The 16,264-nt window shown below is 51.0% G+C and overlaps 1 protein-coding gene across 1 annotated transcript in view; it reads right to left on the reverse strand.

The window, feature by feature from the left end:
* The window catches only part of Epha10 (EPH receptor A10), a 33,228-nt gene that overhangs the window by 3,914 nt on the left and 13,050 nt on the right, over window positions 1-16,264 (reverse strand). Inside the window, exons 5-10 of the mRNA XM_032898344.1 lie at window positions 15,729-16,079; window positions 10,847-10,980; window positions 8,341-8,512; window positions 5,739-5,847; window positions 875-933; window positions 631-756 (exon numbers count right to left, since the gene is read on the reverse strand). Of these exons, the coding sequence (XP_032754235.1) occupies window positions 631-756; window positions 875-933; window positions 5,739-5,847; window positions 8,341-8,512; window positions 10,847-10,980; window positions 15,729-16,079 (951 nt within the window). The remainder of the gene's footprint in view (window positions 1-630; window positions 757-874; window positions 934-5,738; window positions 5,848-8,340; window positions 8,513-10,846; window positions 10,981-15,728; window positions 16,080-16,264) is intronic.

Here is a 16,264-nt window from a genome sequence, read left to right on the forward strand (position 1 = left end):
TTAACCCTTGGGCTTAGTTTCCTTCTCTGTGACAGAGATACAGTAACTTTGCATGTGCTTGTCATTACATGCAGCAAAGCCCGGGACAAGTGACGGCTACATCTATTCTACCCTACAGCTCTTTCTGCCTTCTGTTGTGTGGGTTCTGGGGAGAGGCCTGTTTCTTGGAGCACAGAAACAAGCCAGCAAGGTGCCCTGAACCTGTGGAGTTCCCATAGCAGCTTTTTAGGTGAGAAATTGAGGCTCAGAGCCATAGAAGATGAGTCTCTTAGTCACTCAGCTAATTCATCATCAGACCTCAGGTGTGTCTGTCCCCGAAGCTTACTGGAAAAACCTCTCCTCGCCGTTCCATAAAAGCCTTGGACTAAACTGAGACTTGAGTGCAGATGTCCCACAGTGAGCTAGAGGACAGACCAGAGAGGGCAGAGCCACAGACACTTCAGGTGGGCAAGGAGCTTTCTGGGAAGGGATGCCCTCAGTGCAGAGGCGGGGCTTCGGGCCAGGGGTTGGGGACCAGCTTTCTGGAAAGAGGAGGCGGAGCTTTCCCCAGTGGGTGTTGCCTGGTGGGTGGGGTTTATCCAGTGGGCGGAGCTCCCTGATGAATCCAGGCTTCTAGGGTCCAGGGCTTGCCTGCTCCCAAGCTCTTCTCCAGGGTGACGCTTTTGGCATCTAGCTCTTTGGCAAACAAATGCACAGCCTGCAACGGGTCCCCGCAGCTTTGGGGGTCCAGAAACGTGCGGCGTGTCGGAACTTTGACTGAGAACAGAGGAAGAGAAAGAGAGCCTGAGGAAAGGGGCCTCACAGATGAGACTAACAGGAGGTGGCGGCTGGGAAGGGGCCGAAGACAGAGGTATGCGCGGCATAGACAACTCACAGTGGAAATACAGTTCCTCTTCATCATGGGCGTTGCCACTTCCTTTGCCATCACAGGGCCTGTGGGGATGCAGAAGCATCCTTTCACCAGGCGACCCCAGACCTTCCCACTTCACCAGCGCCCAGGGCGGCACCTCTTGGTCCCTTCAGAAAGAAAAGCTCTGTGCCCCTTCTGGGGAGTGACTTTCTTATCTGTTGGCTTCTTTTCATCTTTAATTTAAATTATTTTTAGATTTATTCATTTAGTGTGTGTGTGTGTGTGTGTGTGTGTGACAAGTTGCAGAAGTTGGGGCTCTCCTACCTTGTGGGTTCTTGTGTGCCCTTATCCACTACGCCATCTTTTTTTTGTTTGTTTGGTTGGTTGGTTTGATTTCTCAAGACAGGGTTTCTCTGTGTAGTGTTGTCTCTCCTGGAACACACTCTATAGACCAGACTGATCTACAGAGATTGTGGTGGTTTGAATATGCTTGGCCCAGGGAGTGCATTATTAGGAGGTGTGGCCTTGTTGAAGGAACTGTGTCACTGTGGGTGTGGACTTTGAGACCCTTCTCCTAGCTGCCTGGAAGCCATTCTTCCACTAGCAGCCTTCACATAAAGATGTAGAGCTCTCAGCTCCTCCTGCACCATGCCTGCCTGGATGCTGCCATGCTCCTGCCTTGATGATAATGGACTGAACCTCTGAACCTGTTAGTAGGGTCCCAGTTAAATGTTATCCTTATAAGAGTTGCCTTGGTCATGGTGTCTATTCACAGCAGTAAAACCCTAACTAAGACAGAGATCTACCTGACTCTGCCACCCAAATGCTGAGGTGAAAGTTATGTGCCACCATGCCTGGCCACTACGCCATTTTACAATCCCCCTTCTCTCTTTCTTCTTTTCTTTTCTTTTCTTTTTCTTTATTTCTTTCTCTCTTTCCTTCTTTCTTTCTTTCTTTCCTTCTTTCTAAAACATTTTAATCTTTTAAAAATGACCTCTCTCAGGCTGGAGAGATAGCTCAGCAGTTAAGAGCACTGGCTGCTTTTCCAGAGGTTCTGAGTTCAATTCCCAGCAACTACATGGTAACTTACAACCATCTGTAATGGGATCTGATGCCCTCTTCTGGCTCATAGATGTACATGCAGATAGAGCATTCAATAAATAAACAAATAAATAAATAAATAAATAAATAAATAAATAAATAAATAAATCTTTTTAAAAAAATTACCCCCTTCTGTGTATATCTGTGTATATGTGTATATGTGTGTATGTGTATGTGTGTGTATGTGTGTATGTGTATGTGTGTATGGGTATGTGTGTATGGGTATGTGTGTATGGGTATGTGTGTGTATATATGTCTCTATGTATGTATATGGGTGTATGTGTATATGTGTGTGTGTGTGTGTGTGTGTGTGTGTGTGTGTGTGCGTGTGCACTCCTGTGGAGGTCAGAGGACAGCTTGAAGGAATAGTTTCTCCCTTCCCACTATGTGGGTCCCGAGGATTGATTGAACTCAGGTCATGAAACTTGATGACAACTGCTTTTACGCACTGAGCCACCCCAGCTAAACAATTCTTTCTTTCCTCCCCACCCACTTCTTTCTTCATCTTTTGCTGCCTCGGTCACAGCTATAGCCATGGTTTGCAATCTGGCAACCTCCTCCCCTCAGCAAACAGACAAACCAAAGCCTGGATCTCTAGCCCTTCAATCCATCACTGTTCCTGGTGTCTTTGCTTTGAGGAAACTCCAGAAATGTGCAAGTCTACACTCCTGGCACAAAGCACCATGCTATCCAGTCAGGAATAACAGGTTGATCCTTCCTGAGCCAGAGGCAAAGCCCAGAGCAGTCTGGATCTAGGGACCTGGGGCAGGCCTTTCCTCCACATGAAGGCTCTGGCTTTTGTTCTGGGAGCAGAGGAAGGCCCCTGGAGACCTGGAGCAGGGGAATGTCCTGATTCAATTTTCATTTTATATGTTTTTTTTTTCCCAACTTGGATTTGAGAAAAAAGATCCTGGCAGCCAAAAGGAAGCCATTCTATAGTTCCCTCAAGAGATGGCAGTAGCTTGAGCTGTGGGTGGCCAACCCCGGTGAGAGATCTGTGGAAGGACAAGAAGATGACAGTGCCATGGGGTTTGGAGACAGAAAGTAGCTGAATGGAAGAGGGTCCCCGAGAGCTCACAGAGAGCCACTGCCAAGCAAAACAGGAATGTTCACATATCTTAGCTCGCCACATCCGGTTTATGGTGTGGACTCATTAGCTCCCGGGTGGTGGGAGATGCAGAGGAATCTATGAGTAGGGAATCTGATGGAAGGTGGAGCTGCTCTGAAAATACAAACACGGGGGCTTGTTTTCTCAGCCCAGGGAGATGAGGGAGCTTGAAAGGAGGAACTGGGAACGATCAGTGCGGGGAGGAGAGCTGCAGAAGAATAGACGTGGGCAGGAGATGAGCTGTCACAGGAACCGAGGAGGGAGAAAGCTGAGGAGACAAGGTCCTACCAAGGAAGAAAGAGGGGTTGGGAGATGGTTTGCATAGGGGAGGTGTGTCCCAGGGGAGAAAGGCGTGAAAGGATTCTGACACATGGTCTTTGTAGTCGATTGTGAGCTCTTGCACCTGCATCCACACACAGTGACTGTGGGACTGGGTGGCTCGTTTTTCTCTGTAATAAAACCATGATGAAGACAGCCCTGCCTAACCACATCACGCTAACAAAGAGCTTACAGATGTAATGTGGGTGTTTTATTTTTCGTTTTGGTGGCTTTGAGACAGGGTCTCACTCTGTAGTCTTGGCTGTCTTGCAGCTCCATATGTAGACAAGGCTAACCTCTTGCAGCTCCATATGTAGACAAGGCTAACCTCAAAGGTGTGCCATCACATCTGGCTTATGGTGTGGACTTGGACTGTCCCCAAAAGGCTTGAGTGCTAAACGACTTGGTTCACAGCCTGGGGTCAAAAAAGGAGGTGGTGGAGCCTTTGCAAGGTGGTCTGGGAGAAAGAAATTGGGTCACTGAGGACATGCCCTTTAGGAGAACATTGTGACCCCAGTCCCTTCCTGATTTTCTGCTTACTGGCTGCCAATGAAGCGAGCAGCTGCCTCTGCTACAAGCTCCTACCATGATGACCTGCCACCCACAGGACCAAGGCCAAGGGGTGAGCCCCCCAAAACTTTTCCGTCATGAGTTGACTATATTGTACATTTTGTCGCAGCAACAGATGGATAACATACTTACTAAGGCTCGGCGTGTGGTGGTCTGGATGAGAATGGCCCCATAGTCTTGGTAAGCTTTGTCTCAAGTTAATGGAACTATCTAGGAAGGATCAGGGAGGTGTGGCCTTGTTGGAGTAGATGTGGCCACACACAGACACATACCCCACATTCACTCTCACCCATAAATAAAAATACACGTGCCTAAAAATAAACCTTTAAAAAGGAAATCTTGTCATTAAATCCATTACTTGGTATGGTAACTTACTCTCTGGCTCTCCTCCCTGAGCCAGAGGTGGCTTGACCTGAAATCAGCAGTTAGTCTGTAGCTGATCCCAGCTTACTCCAGTACACCTGTCTCTCTCCTGCCGCCACAGCCCTGATGGTTAAAGCCAGGATACGATGCCCCCAGCAGCTGCCCATTCCTGATTTCCCAACAGACCCAGAGCATGGACCTAAAGTTAGGCTCCGTGAGGAAGAAGCTCCCTATCCTTGTCCTGCCTCTCCTCCTCTTCTTCCCCTCCCCCACCTGTTTTGAGATGGCGTCTCTCTGTGGTGCTCTGGCTATCTTCGAACTCTCTATGTAGACCAGGCTGGCCTTGAACTCACAGCTCCACTTGCCTCTGCCTCCTCAGTGTGCACGCCTTTAATCCTAGCTTGTCGCATCCTTCCTGATCCACCTTGCCCAGACACAAACGGCTCCTAGGGCTGCGGGACAATCATCTCTCTTGGTCACTGGTCACTGGTCGAAGCCATGCAAATGGCCAGTGTCAAAGAAACACTCACTGTCCCTCTAGCCCACAGGTGGCTCAGACCCTTGACGTCCCCAGCCAGCCCACTTTTCCTCTATACCCAACTCCAGCCCACTAGGCTCTGCCTACCACAGTCCCAGACTGGGGCTGCCAGTGTGGCCCTGCGCAGGGTGGGGATACACGCTGCTAAAAAGCCTCTGCTTTGTGTAGAGGAAATGGAATCCTCTTCCAACCAGACCTGACCAGTCCTGGTCCCCCGCCCCCCGCCCTCCTTCAGTCCCCTCCCTCATCTTCCCCATCGTTTCCCTGCCTGCAAGCTTCTTAGGGAAGGACGCAGCTCAGACTGATGAGTCCCCTGTCCCCCGCTCTCCCACCCACTTAACTCACTTTCTCTCTTTGCTCGTGTTCAAGGGGCTTCAGATCCCTTGGGGGCCGGAACCGGGGGCCTGAGAATCCTAATCGCACGGGAGCAGCTGGAGCTTGATTCCACCCTCAGCGATGCCTTCTGACATTTAATGAGTTAAGGAGCTAAATCCCCTTCATCCCAGCACGGCTGAGCTAGCTGCAGTGCCCGCAGCTGGTGCGTGAGCAGCATGTGGGGGAGGGGCCGCGCTGGCCGCACTACCATCTCTTCTGAAGGGCAGGGAAGACAAGGGCGCAGGCTGGCCTCACATTCTATATGTAGCCGAAGAAGGGCTTGAACCCCTGACCTCTGGGGTTGCTGGTTGTGTGTTCCCTGGTGGCACTGGGATCTGTGCAGCAGTGCGCTTGAGTCTGTGAACTTGCCTCTGTGTGTGTGTGCGTGTGTGTGTGCGCGCGCGTGCGTGCGTGTGCGTGTGCATGTGGTACACTGTAGGTACTTGTGTGGACATATTTTATACACATTGGAGGACAGCCTACCAGAGGTCAGCAGGATGAAACCAGCTACCTACCTCCTCCAGATGGCCAGTACACTCATCACGGAGCCCAGGACCAAGAGGGCTGAGATGGTCACCACGGTGACAACCACTGCTGGGCTCTGGTCCCTGGACCCAGGGGCAACTAGAGGGGAAAAAAAACAGGGGGCTGAGTCAGGCAATGGACCAGGCTCCTGGGAAAGCACCAAGAGAGATTTCTGTCTTGGCCACCAGGAGGGTCCCGCAGCCGTTTGGTACATAGTAACCAACACCCACGGTGGCATTTGGAGTGCCAACCCCCTCCGCTTGCAGGCAGGACCTCTGTACTGCAGCCCAGCTCTGGGAGGAGGCAAGAGTCCAGGTAGCTGGGGTTGGTTTCCCCTTATGCCTTTCGAGGAGACAAGAGACTTCTAGGAGCCCTGCAGAGTCACGGCCTCTGTTCTGGGGTCCTTTCCCGACATGGAATGTCCACCAGCAGCAGTACCTCAACACTGAGCATCCATGTCTAAGACATTCCATAAGAGGTCTGTGTCATCCCTGAACTGGACCATCCTGCCTCATCACTACAAAAGTCCTGGGAGCGTCACTGTGTCCACTTTAAGCAGAGAAGACAAGTTGAGGAAAGTTACCTAATTTGTCCACAGTCACGTAGCGTCTAAGTGGTGTGGACACAGGATTTTGTGAGGTTTTGGTTTCGGTTTTGAAATGGAGTATCACGTAGCCTGGGCTGACCTCCAACTTGTGTAGCCAAGGGTGACTTTGAACTCCTGACCCCTCTGCCTCTGCCTCCCAAGTGATGAGATTACATCATGTGCCACCACATCCAGGTGAACCCAAGACTGAAACCTGTCCCCCAAACCCTGTGCCTAATGCCAAAGCAGCTTTGAAACTGGACGGACATCCACTGGACCCCAATCTGCTTAAAGAGGTGCACAGGCCCAGAATGAGAGACAAAACTAAGTAAGTTAATAAACAATGCTTAACTATGGAAACAAAACATGGCCAGAGAGAGGGGACAGGCTGGGAGACACAAAGACAGAGTCTGCATCTCAGGCACAGGCACAAACGGGCCCTGGAAAATGGCGGGCAGCCCACATAACTGGAGGATGCCCCATCCAGAGGCAGGGGGAACGGCAAGAACTTGGGGAGGCTCAGCTAGAGGGACTTGGATGCAGGCTAAGGAGAGAGAATTACCCAGGACGCTCATTAGGAGTGAACTGCCTATTCCTGCCTAGCTGGAGACGGGAGGACAGAGGTAGCCTGAGGAGTTGGGAGTCAGGTTGGGACGGAGGGGTGTGAGACAGAAAGGTTCAGCAGAACTCGTCAGGAGGGGAGGCAGTGGACGCTGAGCAGAAAGATGGCTGCCTGTAGCAGGTTTAGGGTGAAGAAGGAAGGAGGGTGACTGAAGCCTCGGGACCAGGCAATGTGGCCAGTCTTATCTTGACAGCTGGTGCCAGAATGCCTCTTAGGGAGAACTGCCTTTGTTGGGGAAAATACATCCATGAGCTACACAAGGTAAGATGGAGGTGAGATTCTGAGGGCTGGGGCCAGCCAGCAAGGTGAGCAACTGGGAGCCTCCGTCTGAAAGGGAATGGGGAGGGGCGCGGGAGTCAGGCAGGGAAAGAAGCAGGCAGAGCACCAGGAAGCAGGGCCTTTGGAAGATCCAGGGATTCGCAAGTTCAGCTTCTTTTTTGTTGTTGGAACTTTATTGAGATGTGATTTATACACCATTCACTTCTCTCTTCCTTCTCTCCTTTCCCTTCCTCCCTCTCTCCTTCCTCTCTCCCTTCCATTCTTCCTTCCTCCCCCCCCTCTTCCCCCCTACCCCCCAACCCTCCATCCCTCCCTCCCTTTCTTAAGCCAAGATTTCATGTAGCCCAGGCTGGCTCTTGGTTTCCCTTTCCTTCGCTCCCAAGCACTGGGATTATTGGCATGCACTTTCAGCTCAGCTACTCATTGATGCCATCTCTGCCAACCTTGAGTTCTGTGTAGAGGCATTTGGCCTTGAACGCCTCTCAATGGTCCTTCCCCAAGCTTTCCAAGTGCCCAGATTATTGGTCTGTGCCCCTTCCTGGTCTCCTCCCTTTCAGGGAAGTTGGCTTCACAAGCTAAACCTGGAGAGGGAAGCGGGCAGCGTGCCAGAGCAGATCTTTGTCATGGCAGGGAGAAGAGCATCAGGAAGAATCCAGCAAGGCCCAGAAAGAGGTGACCTTGGGAAAGGGGCTGGGTCGACTCAGGATGTTTCACGGAAGAGGCATCCTCCAAGGGTGGGGTGGGGGGCACCAGCTGGCACGGTGTTAGGGCTCCCCGTGCTCCGGGGAAGATGCTTAGTGGGTGACTAAAATGGGAAGTAGCTTTTTTTCTTTGTTTGTTCGGTTGGTTTTTGTTTTGTTGTTTGTGGTTTTCCGTTTTCTGAGGCAGAGTTTCACTGTGTACCCCTGACCGTCCTGAAACTCACTCTGTAGTTCAGGCTGGCCTTGAACTCAGAGATCTGTCAGCCTCTGCTTCCCTAGTGCCGGGATTAAAGGCTTGAAGCTCTTCTGTGGCTCCCTTCTGGACTCGCTTAATTCCTGCCCTTGTCTCTACCTGCTGCTCGCACCCAACGCCTTGGAAGCAAGCACTCACACACATCACTTACCTTCCCCTGGGGTCTGCACTTCGATGCTTGGGCTGAAGCTCTGGGCCTCCCAGGAAGGCCCTGGGGAGGCTGCCCGGATCTGAAAAACGTATCTGGTAGCTGGCTTCAGGTTGGTGACAGTGACAGCCGGTGCCCCAGTCTTCACTGTGGAGTAAGTCTGCTCACTCTGACCCTGGAAAGAATGGAGCAGTGAGGTCCAGACCCAGGATGCTGGGGGCTAGGGAGGGGGCGAGGGGAGCAAGGGACTCAAGACTCAGTCCTATAATAGGCCAGAGCTTCCTTTGCAGGGATGACCAGGTGATGGCTACCAGGGCTTGGCAGTCCGGGGTGAGGTAGGCCAGGGCACACACAAGCCTCTCATAGCCACCTGCCCTGTCCTTGATAGTCTCAAGGCTTTTCATCCCCCTGTCGTCTGATTTGCAAAGCAGAAAGCAAGGATTATCTTGTTGGCGGTCCTCTCTTTTGCCTCCCAGGCACCTGGACTGCAGGGGGTAAGGACTTGCTTGGCTGGAGTCTCAGGAGATCACTGACTACAACGTGTGAGGGGCCACTTCCTGTGCTGGGTCTTGGGCAGCCTTCGTGAAGCCTCCCCGACCCCCATCCTTGTGAAGGAAGGGCCAGCCAAGATGACACTTTTAAATCCTTCAGGCCTGACCTTTGCTGTACCCCAGTACATCTGACACCCAAAGCTCCTCTCTGTGCTCAAAGTTCTTCCCCAATGCCATCTCTTCAGACGTACAAGAAATCCACCTGGATGGCTGACGAGCCTCAGAGAAAGACCATACTCACCACACGGCCCCGCCTGCTCCCCCTCCTCTCAGCCAGCAGCTCCCCATCCTGGTCCCCCAGGCCCATATGTCCAAAAGTGACTCGGTGACCCTATTTTTTTTCCTGGGCACCCCAACTGTCACAGCTCTCAACAGATGTCTATTAATCAAAGCCATTATCTGACTCAGCAGAGCCCCACAGGCCGCTGAGGGAGTGGGATCCTGTCACACTGGGGAGGAAGTTTCTCTTTAATGAATTAATTTGCATAAAAGTGAGGCACCATTTCACAGAAGATCATATCTCAGAGTTAAAGACACCAAATTGATGGGGAAGAGAGCAGGGGTTGGGAAACGACTCCATTCATCAAATCGCAGCTGAACGGTAACCGCAGATTGAAGATGCACCAGAAGAGAAAGGTGGGTGTGGAGGCACATGCCTGTCAGCCCAGCGTGTGGGCAGTGGAGGCAGGAGGCTAGCTGGGGCTAAGGAAGACCAGATCTCAAAATAAAAATAAATAAACCCTGAATAAAAGAGGAGGAGAAGAAAAGAAAAGGCCATAAGGCTTTTTGCCAGAAGAAGCATTTGTGAGCCTGGGGTGGGGATGGGACAAAATTCATAAAATTCAGCAGAAGGCTGGGTGTGGCATCACACCCCCCCACACACCTTCAACCCCAGCGCACAGGAGGCAGAAGCAGGAGAGTCCCTTCAAGACCAGCCAAGGCTACACAGTAAGACTGCCTCAAACAAGCAAGCAAGCAAACAAAAACAAACAAAAATAAACCAGCAAAAGTATCTTATAAAAAACAAATCAGACTGTGTGGTGCACACATACAATCCCAGCACTGGGGAGACAGAGACAAAAGTTATCTCGACAGAGGTCAAGATAAATTCAAGGCCAGCCTGGTCTGCGGAGTGAATCCCAGACCAACTAAGGCTCCACAGAGAGAACCTGTCTCAAAGCAAACAAAAAAAGTATCTCATGAGGAGGCACTGTTTGCTGTAGAGAAAGCTGGGGATGGCGGTCCAACCCTACTGTCGAGAGGCTGAGGCAAGAGAACTACTATGAATTCAGGATCAGCCAGGACGACATGGCAAGACCCTATGTCAAAAATAAAAATAATCAATTCTCACTATGGAATTGACAATGAGCATTTATTTATTTATTTGTTTGTTTATTTATTTATTTATTTAGACAGGGTTTTTCTATGTATCCCTGGCTGCCCTGGAACGCACTATGAAGACCAGTCTGACCTCCAGTTCACAGATCTGCCTGCCTTTTCTTCACATTGCTGGGACTAAAGATGTGTGCACCACCATCACACCCGGCGAAGTGTACACACATATATCTCATATATAATATATATTTAACATACATAAGAATGTGTGAATTTAATAAATGGTGCACCACTCACACCCTTTTATAGTAAGCCACAGAACATTCCTGGAACATTCCCCAACCCCAGCCTGGCAATGTGCTCCTGCGGCACACGGTTATCTATGTGAGCCTTTCCTTCGCAAAAGTGTCTGCAGATCATATTTGTAAACTTGGCTAGGCAGGCAAAACAGACCTGTCCCACAGCCAGCTCTTCATCTCCGCTAAACCCTAAGCCAAGGAGGTGAGCTGGAGCTGTCTGTGGGTGAGGAAGGAGAGAGAGGAGGAAGGGAGAGCCTCAGGAGGCCTCGCAGCTGAGGAATAAGACTAAGGAAGGGATCTAAGCGGTTTCCTGCTGGGACTCACCTTCTCGTAGTAGCGGATCTCATACTCAGTCCTGTTGGTTCCGGGAGCTCCAGCAGGGACAGGCTCTCTCCACGACAGCGACACGCTCTGGGGCTCCACGCGGTCCCTACGGATTTCATCCTCCTCCCAGGGTGCTGAAAGTAAGCAGAGCAGGATGCTTTCTTGGACCCACTGCCCACCAGCTGTGGGTGAGGGCGGAAGGGGTGGGGCATGCATAGGGGAGCAGGGGTTAGATGTGGGCGTGGCCTGTGGGGCTTGAGGATTCAGAGTCTCGGTGGGACCAAGGGTTAGGGAGAATATCTGGCCCAGGCTTCTCTCACTTTCATTGCCTACTGGGAGGGAAAGCCTCGCTTGCCTTCCCAGTTTACCTCGTCCTGCTTGCTTCTCATCCTTCAGTCTCATTCTGTGGTTTGAAGACCTAAGAGAGTGTGTAGCCCAGATTGGCTTGTTCACGGTGGAATGGCTGCAGACAAGCGAGGATTAGAAGAAAATCACCCCAACATGGTAAAGGACAAACGTGGGAAGCCCACAGCGAGCATCGCACTCAAGAGCGAAAGACGGGGACTGTTCTGTCTGGAGAAAGGCCAGGATGCCACTCACTGCGCTATAGCCAGAACTCTAGCCAGAGCATCCAGGCAAGAAAAACAAACAAAAGGCGGCCGGGTGGGAATACACAAAGGCATCATGGGATGGCATGATCTTAATGTGGAAAACTCTAGAAAGAATTCACAAAGGATTCTCAGAGAACCAGCCTCACAACATGAAGAATTGTATATGAAGGCTTCGAGATGAGACACAGTCAAGGGCTTGATCAAGTTCACCAGCTGGAGTGGCTGGTGACCAGCAGTGTCCTGTACAGGCACGAGGTCCATGAAATAATGCAAAAGCAGCATCAGATTCTGGGACACCAGGGAGTCAGAAAAAAACAGCTATCAGATAGCGAAGGGCAGAGGTGGAGAGATAGCAAACACATACACTGCCCTTTGACAAGGGTTTGAATATGGCTTCCGGTCTCACGTGGTATACCTGTCCAGTAGGCCCAGTCTCTGCCCTCTTAAATTTCAGTGATGCCTGTGGATACAGGAGCCAAAACCCACAGTTGACGGCTGATTGCTGGTATAGGGGACAGGGAGGGAGTTTCGTATTTTTAACCTCTGTTAAGCCAGTGGGACTGGATGGACCCACGTGGCTGTAGTGAACCCTAGGCTACACTACCTACAGAGTGGTACTGTCTCCCATCCTAAAAATAACTTGAAAAATCCTTTAGTCTTTTCCCCAGTGCCTGACCCTTTGAAGAAAGCAATGTCTTTGTGAGCCGGACAATAGCAGCCTGTCACTCCGCCACACGGCTGCTGGCAGGCTGAATTCACTTGGACCTGCCTTAGAAGTAGAAGAAGTGAGCTTCCTAGGAGGTGGTAAAGCCCTTTGTAGACCCAGATGGGGCAGAGTCAGGGAGAGGCAAGAAATGTCACGTTTGAACTTTGTACGCCAAGAGCATCAGATGGCCAGGGGATCCACAGTTCCACTTGGACCCCTCAGAGACACGTTAGATGGAAGGCTGATAGGCCCTGAGAAGGAAAGGCTAGTAAGGTGGCTCGGTAGGTACAGTACTTGCCATAAAAACACAAGGATCTGAGTTCAAATCCCCAGAAACCATGTAAAGATTTCTAGTACTAGATGCTGCCTGGACAGTTGGCCTGGCTTACAGAGATGCCCTTTCTCAAACAAGGGAGGTAAAAATGGGCACCAGAGGATGTCCATATACACACTCCGCACTACACACACATAAAATCATATATACACACACTCAAAAAAAAAAAATCCTAAAACCTCAGAATGACCCTCAGCTGTCCATGATGAAGTCAATCAGGGCCTAAGTTGCCAGGAGAGAAGCTTCTAGGGAGACCACCAGCAGCCTGCTTCCTTCCCTTAACTGAGCTCTGATGTTGATTGTAGCGGTGTGTGTGTGTGTGTGTGTGCGCGTGTGCGCGTGCGTGTGTGTTCTACTCATGTCAACCCTGCCTGGCTGCTCTAAGACATTCCTGCCCTTCAGCGTCTGTTGCTTTAGGGTTGGGTTTACTTCTGTTCTAGCCAATAAAAGATGTTAGCTAAGAGGAGAGAGGTTCAGCTGGATGGGGCAGCACATGCCCTTAATCCCAACACTCAAGAGGCAGTGGCAGACAGATCTCTACATTCCAGTAGCCGGGGCTAGTGCTACTCAGAAAAACCCTGTCTCAGCAAAAGAAAAAAAATCAGGGTGACGTCTTGTAATCTTGTAATCACACCTGTAATCCTGAGCAAGGGGATTGCTGTAAGCTTAAGGCTAGCCTGGGCTAAAGAGTGTGACCTTGTTTCATTTTTTTTTAAAGATGGGTGGCGGTTGGAGAAGTTGCTCAGTGGTTAAGAGTGCTCACCGCACCCACACTAGGTGTCTCACAGCTGCCGCTGACGAAGCTCCAGGTGTCAGACACTCCGGCCTGGAAGGCTATTCATATGATACACGTAAATTCGTTCAGGCACACATGCATTTAAAATTAAATAAATATATCTTTAAAAAGATTTATTTATTGTATGTACGTGAGTAGCTGTCTTCAGACACACCAGAAGAGGGCATTGGATCCCATTACAGATGGTTGTGAGCCACCATGTGGTTGCTGGGAATTGAACTCGGGACCTCTGGAAGGGCAGTCAGTGCTCTTAACCACTGAACCATCTCTCCAGCCCATAAATATATTTTTAAAGATGTATTTATTTACTTTATGTATATAAATGCTGTATCTGCATGTTCACCTGCATGTCAGAAGAGAACATCAGATCTAAATCATATTATAGATGGTCATGAGACACCATGTGGTTGCTGGGGATTGAACTCAGGACCTCTGGAAGAGCAGACAGTATTCTTAACTGTTAAGCCATCTCCCCAGCCCCCAAATTAAATATTTTTAAAGGACCAGGCATGATGGCACAAAACTAATCCGAGCTCTCCAGAGGCAGAGGCAAGCAGATTTCTAGGAGTTTGAAGCTAGTCTGATCTACATAGCAAATGCCAGATCAGCCAAGACTACACAGTGATATCTTGACTCACAAAAGAGGGTGTGCAGGCTTGACCAGTCTCAACTGGTAGGACTTTTGTCTAGCACTCGGGAAACCCTAGTTTGCTTCCTATTAGATTGGGCCACTCCTAAAATTTGGGAGGTAAGGCCAGAGCAATTCAAGAGACCAGTCTTGGCTTCATAAGACCCTGCCTGCAGCTAGAGAGGTGGTTTAGGGGTTAAGAACACAGGCTGCTCTTCCAGAGGACCTGAGTTCCATGCCTAGTGTCCACATGGCAGCTCACAACTGTCTGTAACTCCAGTTCCAGAGATCCAGTGCACTCTTCTGGTCTCTGCTGCTACTAGGCACCCGCATGGTACACAGACACATGCATGGTACACAGACACACATGCAGGCTAAACACTCATAAACATAAAATAATGGAAAAGACCCTGCATATATTATATATAATATATTTGTTACATATAGTACATATAATATATAGTTTTATAGAAATAGTCATAAGTATAAAACATTGTGGTGATACATACTAGTTGGGTTTCTTTGTTTTGGTTGGTTTGTTTTTGTTTGTTTTTTTTGTTTGTTTTCCTTTTAAGTCTCTCTATGGAGACCTGGCTGTCCTGGAGCTCTCTATGTAGAACAGGCAGGCCTCAAACTAACAGAGATTCTGCTTGTCTCCGTCTCTCACATGTACCTGCATTGAAGGACCGCACCAGCGTGATGCCTGGCCATACTTGTATTCCTTGAGACAAAGTTTCCTGTGGCCCAGACTGAGCTCAGACTCACTAGTTGGCTCAGAAGGACCTTGAACGCTGAGTGCTGGGGTTAAACGCACCTCTGTTTCCTTTCTTCTTTCTTCGCTACTGGGAACAAACCCAGTGCCTGGAACATGCTAGGCAAATAAATACCGCGTCCCTGAGCTACTTCCCCAGGCCTCGTTTAAAACGCAATAGCAAGGGTTAAGTCTCCATAGAGACAATAACGAACAGAAGTGTCCCAGAAAACTAGGTAGATGGAAAAAAAAAATCACTCTCAAAATTCCTAGGAAAGGGGTTAAGAGCAGAAAATGAGGAAGGAAAAAGTGTGGGAATCAGGAAACGGATGTACAATCCAAGGCTCGGGTTAAGAGATATAGTGGGAGCTCTACTGAAAGCAACTGCCAAGAACACATCCCCAGGAATAAAAGAAGAAAGTGGGGATCAAAGGGCCTACTGTGCTCCAGCCAGGCGAGAGGGGAAAGAAAATCCATATTGGCTATGTTTTCATTTTCGTCAGCAGGCTAAGAAATTATTCAAACACCCCTGTGTGTGCCTATCTATACACTCAAGGTACAAAAGAATGAAAATCACTCCAGGCCTTGCTGGAAACCCAACTGACAGGGTAGGGTCACAGAAGACAGGGAAGGAGGGTCACACACCAATCAGATAGGAGACTCAGAAGCCACCGCACGCGCTTATCCATCTTGCAAAGGGCACTCGAGGGATTACTTGAAAGTGTGCACCAGAGGAGAGACAAATCAGAAGTAAATGTCAAGGATGTGGAGGGTGTGGTGTCAGAGGTGGTTTTCATCCCACAGGAGACTCAGAAACGGGGCAGCCCAGCCACTCTGTCGCCCGCCTTCTGAACCTGCCTGCGTCCCTGCTCCTGCAAGGTGGCCGAGTTAGCAAAGGGATGGAAAGGAGAAGGGAGGACACACAGGCACCATCTGGGTCCCGGGTTGGGGTGGGGGTTGGGGTGCAGCCACGTGGGTTCCTGAACTCCTTGGGATGCTTGCGGGGAACTGCAGCTGGGAGTCGGGGTCGGTCTCCGATGGGGCGCGCGGCCTTACCCCCGGGTCCGGTGGACACGGTGACCTGCGCATAAGTGGCTCCCGCGGCAGCCGCCGGGCCCGAGACGCCGTTGAGCGCGGCCACGCGCACGGTGTAGCGCGCGCCCGGCCGCAGGTGCAGGAGCGTGGCGGCGCGTTCCCGCAGCCCAGCCTGGCGCGGGACGAAGGCCACGCGCGGCCCGCAGGGTTGGCACGCGCCCGCCGGACCGTCGCGCCCGCAGCGCAGGCACAGCAGCGAGTAGGTGACGTCGGAGCGGCCGCCGGAGTCCTCAGGCGGCAGCCAGCGCAGCCGCAGCGCCAGCGGGGAACGGCTCAGGCTGTACTGCAGGTCCCGCGGCGCGGACGGCGGCCCTGCGACATGGGGCGGCGCTGAGTGGGGCCCAGAGGGGACGCAAGAGCGCGAGGCAAGGGGAGGGGGGCTCGGGCTCCCGGCGTGGGAGCAGTATGGAAGGAAGCCGGCAGACGTGGGGTGCTAGCAGCGCGGGTACCGAGATCGAGGGGACCAGGATGGGGACTTGGCCACAGGGAACAGAGGG

The sequence above is a fragment of the Rattus rattus genome, chromosome 1 (assembly GCF_011064425.1).
Source record: "Rattus rattus isolate New Zealand chromosome 1, Rrattus_CSIRO_v1, whole genome shotgun sequence".
Classification (NCBI taxonomy): Eukaryota; Metazoa; Chordata; class Mammalia; order Rodentia; family Muridae; genus Rattus; species Rattus rattus.